Source organism: Cariama cristata, unplaced genomic scaffold, assembly GCF_000690535.1.
Source record: "Cariama cristata isolate BGI_N322 unplaced genomic scaffold, ASM69053v1 scaffold5629, whole genome shotgun sequence".
In the NCBI taxonomy this organism is placed as follows: Eukaryota; Metazoa; Chordata; class Aves; order Cariamiformes; family Cariamidae; genus Cariama; species Cariama cristata.
Window position 1 is genome coordinate 8,250 of NW_009636205.1, and position 6,886 is coordinate 15,135.

Here is a 6,886-nt window from a genome sequence, read left to right on the forward strand (position 1 = left end):
GGGTCATCCAATATTGCAACTATTAATAGAGACAACCAGATCAGTAAGTGTGAATACCATAGGACAGATCCTGCAAGATGCTGGATAGGAATCATTTTGATTCCTATCACTGCAGGATTTAAAGCGACAAATTTAGAACGCTGAAGTTACCTTTCTTGTCTGCATCTTCTCAGTTCTCCTCCGGAAGGCAACATAAGGGTCATTGTTGGTGGAGCCATCCCTCTTTTCTTGTTTGATTTGGGGGATGAGAGATGGCCCTCTGCAATTCTTACGCTTTCTTACCCAGTAGTCATATACAGCCTTAATAAGGTAGTCATCCTCATTTAGCAGCAACTTAGCTTCCTGAAGCGTTACAAGCTGAAACAGAAAATTCAAAAGGTGCCATTCAGATGAGGGTGGGGTGGTGGTGCAGGGAAGGAAAAAAAAAATAAATATCACCACACATTCCCATCTCTTGTACACTTTCTAAATAAACTTCTTTGCTAGCACTACAGGGTAAAAGGAGGAAAAAAATATTGAACTAAATGGAAGTACTTAAGCTACCAGTTGGTCTTGCTAAGTCAAATACATAGTTTCCAGCTTTTCTGAACCAGCATCATCATCTCTCAGAAACTTTCATACAGTAGTCTAGAACTTCATCAATTTTTCATGAAATCTGAAAACAGTTTGAAACAATTACAAGAGCAGGATATAAATAACTTACTACAGTCTGCAGATCATGATTTGGGAATTGTTTTAATTTGACTACTATTTCCCCCCTAAAAGAACTTTCTTATTGGCTAGCCATTATTAATGTATCATTCTTTGCTATTTAATGTTGATTCCCCTAGATGATACTGTACTTTAGACAGAATATATTCTGAAGTAGACTAGTGTCTTAATTTTTCCCCAAAAATATCTACTTTGTGATAGAAAAGGATAATAACCGTCCCTGTTTATTACAGTCCAGAGACACAAAGACATTGAGTTCTTAGGAAAGTTATTTCAGTAGGAGGTAAACACAGGTAATTAAATTATAGTGGTTTTTTTTTTCTTTTTATATGGAAATCAAACTCTAAATAAATGCAAAAACCATCACTGACTAACTAGTACATTAGTTTAACATGCTCACATCATCTTAAAACCATTCATTAAATAATAAGAAAACAGTATCTCTAGTATTACTTAAAATAGAAGTTGGATAGCACTTCATCTTCCTTATAATTTGAAAAATATCAATGGAACAACTTAAATTTGCAGTTTTGCAGCGTACCAAATTATGTTAAATCTTGACTCTACGTTAGGATAAGCAGAAAAAGAAACAATATATTTCAGAAAAATAAGGATATTCTAAGTGTAACCACTGCTACTACATATCAGTGTTAATTCCAGCCAGAATAGAATAAAACCCTTGCAATCTACACTAGAATTAGAAAAAACACTGAACTGTTTTTAAAAGGGGGGGAAAAAAAAAAAAAAAAAAAGAGGTCCCTAATCCCTCTGTGCTTATGACCTTATGCAGCATTTGAACAATAATTTTGCATCTGTTCTACCTAGAACGGACATTAGCCTGGATAATCAAACACACATACGCACCAGCATAGCCTATCTATATGTAAAAGTTGATACGATCGTGTGCGTAGCTAACACACAACTTAAACATCATTCCATCACTGTGATTATTGCTTAAAAATAATTTCAGTCTTGTTTGTCCTCTGCTCCCTTTTTCCATTAACATATTTCTTAAAAAAAAAAATTACCTTGAGTACACAGTTCAGTTGACCCTGCCTGCTTGTTTTTGCAAGTACCACCAGTAACACGGATGCAGATTCCCTACATTCCTTGCTTAAATCAGGTTATCAGAATGCTCAAGAGGAACGTCTGGAAACCTCCCCTTGGTAAGGGAGGCATTCCCACCAGCATCCTTCCATATTTCAGAGGTAAATCATGTAAACTGTAAGTGAATTGTGTAGTAGCCCCAAGTGGGATTCTAGAGCATTATAACCCCATGCAGGGAAGGAATCTGCCAGGCAGCCAAACTTCTTTCTTTCCCAAGCTCCAGTAACCTGCAAGAGTTGTTTTTATCTTAGCATTCCTAACATAGAGCTCAGTACAGAGCTACTCAGTATCAGCTGAAAATTTTCTGTAGCCCAAAAGCAGGACAAGAAGCTTGAACACACACACACACACACATCGCAATCCGTGAAGTTAGGCAGAAAATACTACACAGGAAGTCGCACAGAAATTCCGTCTACAAAGAGGGACTTCTCCTTACACACCTTACGTTCAAGAGGGAGCCCATGTTGTAAGTATCAATTACATTGCTTCATGTACACATAAGATCTTGTCTGTCATGGACTTCCTTAAATAAGGACTTTCTGGTTCAAAATACAGTTCACCTCTGTAATGCTTCAGTGTTACTGATATTTAAGGGAGAGAAAGGGGCAGCTGCCTACAGAGAAAAAAATCCATATTCTTACAATATTTTATTTTAGGAAAACATCTTACAGTTCTTAAACTTCACTTCATTACTCAAGCAATGAAAGATGAAACTAGCATAAGAAGGATGCAAATTAATCTTGAAAAGCGATAACCAGAACCACTTTAACTGAAAGCCAAAACAGGGCTAGCTACATCAAAGTGCTCATAGATCCGAGTACTGCATTTTCACGAAGTATCACCCAAAGTACTCTGGAATTTTTTTCTTCACATCCCATCTTCTCAGCATAGTAACAAATCTTTGCCTAATCCACATTAAAATTGCTCTAAGATGTTGAAAATACAATATTTTAGCCCCTTAACACATACCATCAAACTAAATCAGGTTAAGTAACTGAGGCAGAGCTACGGATCCTCAACGGATTTTTCACTCCTGGATCCATCTCACTGAGAAATTACCCATTTCAAACTTGCCTTTCAGAAACTCATCCTTCAGGTGTAATTTTTGAGTAATGTTTTTGGCTTTAAGACCCTTCTCCAGACACTGGCCTCCTGGAACACCTCAGGAACTGACTATTAAGATACTGGTACCCTTCCAATAAAAAAAGTGACTAAATAATCACTGAATCACACAATCGATGAGGTTGGAAGAGACCTCTGGGATCATCAAGTCCAACCTTTGCCCCAACACCACCATGTCAACTAGACCATGGCACTAAGTGTCATGTCCAGTCTTCTCTTAAAGACTTCCAGGGGTGGTGACTCCACCACCTCCCTGGGTAGCCCATTCCAATGCCTTTTTGGGAAGAAATGCATCCTAATGTCTAACCTGAACCTCCCCTGGCACAGCACAACACCATGTCCTCTTGTCCTGTCACCAGTCTGGGAGAAGAGGTCGACCCCCACGTCGCTACAACCTCCTTTCAGGTCGTTGTAAAGTGTGATCAGGTCTCCCCTCAGCCTCCTCTTCTCCAGGCTAAACAACCCCCACTCCCTCAGCCATTCCTCATAAGACTTACCCTCTAGACCCTTCACCACCTTTGTTGCCCTACACACAGCACATGCTTGCTTCTAAAGCAAGAAAACCGTCTCCGAGTCTGACCTGGAGTATAACTTACTTTCTTCCATCTGTGCAGTTTCTACTACAAGGGTCCAGTCTTAAATGCTTTGCTTCGCTGTCCGCGCTTATAAATTTCTAACCTTCAAACGTCAACTGAAGTCAATGTCCACTAGTAGCAAGTGAAACAAAGAATGTGGATTCTCATGTATGTTTATAGCCAAATCTATACACCTACCGATCACCCCAAGCTTCTTCCATACCAAAGCAGGTAAAAGAAGATGCTGCAAGTTGTCCTCTCTAAGACATTGTGGTCAGGAATCAAAATTTGAAGACAACTCCCCCCAAAAGCTCCTTCCCCACCTGTTTTTTCTAAGTTACCAATATTGACAATGAGACAACAGTGTGATTTCTGTGTAACTGCAGACTCACGCAAACACACTTATCCTGTTGGTAGGAAATAAAACAAACTGAAAAACAAACAAAAACCCCACCCAGAATCACCCCACCAGAAAACTCAGAAACCAAAAAAAATCACTGATTTCTTAACACAGTACAATACCTGACTAGAACTGGCTTTTTCAAGTCTGTCAACCATTATTTCAAACTGCAGCGGCTTGATTTCCATCTTCCGATTCAGTCTGTTCAGTAAGGTTTCATCCTCAGAGTCCATATCGTAATCTGGCTGTTCATTGTCCAGATTAAAGGCTGAAACAAAAATATACATGCACAAAAAAAATAATTTAAATTCTTGGTAAATGACATAGTATGGAAACACAGAAGCATGCATCTGACAGTTAGAAATCAGAAACAATTGATAACATTTCAGATTAGCACATCTCTGACACAACACTTTTTTCCTTACGCTATAAAGTTTCCCCATATAACAGCTGCAAGGCAGTGGTTCGAAGTCGCTTGTCTCTGACTTCCAGTACAAGGGGAATCAAAGAAGTTTCACTTTATTTTAAGTGGCTTGAAGTGGCGACAGCAAAAAAGCTTTAGTTTAAAAAATTACCATAAAGGCATAGAAACTTTAAGATATCTTTGCAAGGCAAGCGCAAAAATGCTTCTTAATGCTGTTATAATACAGCTCCTCCAGCATACCATGGTAAAATCCTTAGCAATGAAGGTAATTTCCAATCAAATCCCAGACTTGGAGAAAACGCACTTACACTGAAGTTCCAATATAACTTCAGTTGCCCATTTTTAAATAGTTCAACAAACCTAGAGTCTTAAAATAATCAGACTAAACTTTTTCCTTTTTTTCCCCCTTCACATAACTGTGAAACAAACCGTAAAAATGCTAGACCAATCCTGTGAGAATTGTTACTTTTTCTCCAAAACCAACTTAACTCTTGATTTAGAGCCTGAATATTCCTTCACACCCTCCAAACAGTAAGTTCCAAACTTTACAGCAACGCTCATGTCTTTATTACAGATTGCGCTATTCATTTTCCATATGTAGACAAAGTTTCTGGTCATACTAGATGTAGAAGGAAGTTATCATTCAGGTAACACTGCAGAAACTAAATTTTACAACAAGTATGAGCAAATTGCATAAAACAGCAAGAATTCTTAATATGAAACATTAATTGTACCTAATAAAACCTTGAGGAGGTGAAACACTAACTACAACATTCCAAATAATTCAATCAACAAGTTACTGTATTGACAGCAGCGAAGGCTTGTTGAAATACATTCTATTCTTATTAGACAAATAGCACTACCTTACCTTAATGCTCTTAACTCATGGCTATATCTGAGCGCTAACGTAAAGAAAACCTCTGCTACTGAGCTTCCCAGTGTGCTTTGAAAGGACCTTAAAACAAAAATTTGGAAGCCCAGGAGCAAAATAAAAATGCCAAAAAAAACCTTTCAAGCAAATTATACTATTTTCTCTCCCACAATCTGACCAGTTCACAAAGAAGTAGTAAGCAGCATATTCTTTCTGTATCTCAGACTAACCCAAGACCACTCTTTCTGTGTTCCAATGCAGTAAATTAGCCAAACCACTACCAGTATTTGATCTATTTGGCTACGCATGGAAACTCAGGCACCTACAGCTGAAAAATGCTAAGAAGCAGTCCCTTACCATTTTCAGCTGCAAACTGCTACCTCTCAGAAGAGATGGTGCTCCACTGTAGTAACTCTGACAGCACCACTTGGTCAGGAGGCTTCTCTGGCCTAACACACACGCTGTAAACATACTATAAAAATTTATTTCAAGAAGCAATTAATAATAATGGGCTGCAACTATGTATTAAGTGGAATTATTAATAATATTAATTCAATAACACAAATTGCACGGCACCTTTATTTAAGAAGCTGTCTTTGGGCACGTGACCCACAGCTCTGCCTCTAACAATTAACACCCATATATTAGACTGAAACTACAGCTCACAACATTAGATCCTGCTTCTCCAGTGGCAGTCTGTAGGAATCAAAAGTTTTGAGACAAAAAACTGACTCAGATTTTTTCTTTTTCTCAAGTCACAGTTCTGTAAAACTGCATTAAAAACATCACCAGGCCAGGACTACGCACTTGAGAGAAGAGACAGACCGTTACAGTACCTGGGGTGACTGCCACATGATCCTCTTCAAAGAGCTGAACAGTAACCCACCAAATATCAATGAACTAGCTGCCACGTACCAGTGCTGCACTCGATGAAACCAGTCTGCTACGTATCACCTTCAGCTCCTGTAAGCTTTGCTCCAACTTCTCCCGTATGGTCCCAGCAGAGCCACCTGGGAGCACCGAGTGTTGGCACCAACAGTGCATCACATCAGCCATATGCGGAAACACGGCCAATTGTCCCAGCCGAGCTGTAACCCTCACACTCCTTAACTCCACCTCACTTTCCAACACTGGGAAAAAGCTGCTCTCACATAGCACTGACCACTGCCCAAATGTGGACTGAGTATGTCTGACTCCACCTCTTACTCACCCAAGTTGCAAAACTCCAGAGTTCTCCTAGGCAAGTCCAACCTTGGTAGCTTGTACTTCTCGTGCGAAATTATGCCTGATACTGCGCTTTCCCTCCACTACGATCTGTAATTCAATGACCTCTTAAGCATAAACTACTACTTTCACCAGAAAGGAAATTGCAGAAGTTTCTCCTGGCCCAAGACCATCCTCAGAGCCTACAAAACTACTACAGTCCTAATGTACACTGTGAAATCACATTCAAACAACTCTGCTCAAGGGATGTGGCCAAATTTTTCTTGAGCAAGTACTCCCATCATTTTGGAAGAGCTCTCCTAACAATAAAGCAGGTCTCTCTACTCCAAAGAATAGGTTTTTAACCATGTTCTCACAGATGACGTGAGAATGCACAGAACATTAAAGTCCAGAAAAGGCACTGCTTGTTTACCTTCAGACAAATGGTGATCTTACACCCAAAAAAAGTCAAC

General features: G+C 39.3%; 1 protein-coding gene across 1 annotated transcript in view; it reads right to left on the bottom strand.

Annotated features, from left to right (window-relative positions):
- LOC104167537 (enhancer of polycomb homolog 2-like) overlaps positions 1-6,266 on the bottom strand; it is a gene marked incomplete at its 3' end in the record, with an annotated part of 13,762 nt that extends 7,496 nt beyond the window's left edge. Inside the window, exons 1-3 of the mRNA XM_009707827.1 lie at positions 6,126-6,266; positions 4,038-4,265; positions 151-357 (exon numbers count right to left, since the gene is read on the bottom strand). Coding sequence (XP_009706129.1) covers positions 151-357; positions 4,038-4,265; positions 6,126-6,266 — 576 coding nt within the window. The remainder of the gene's footprint in view (positions 1-150; positions 358-4,037; positions 4,266-6,125) is intronic.
- Between the last annotated feature and the right edge of the window lie 620 nt (positions 6,267-6,886).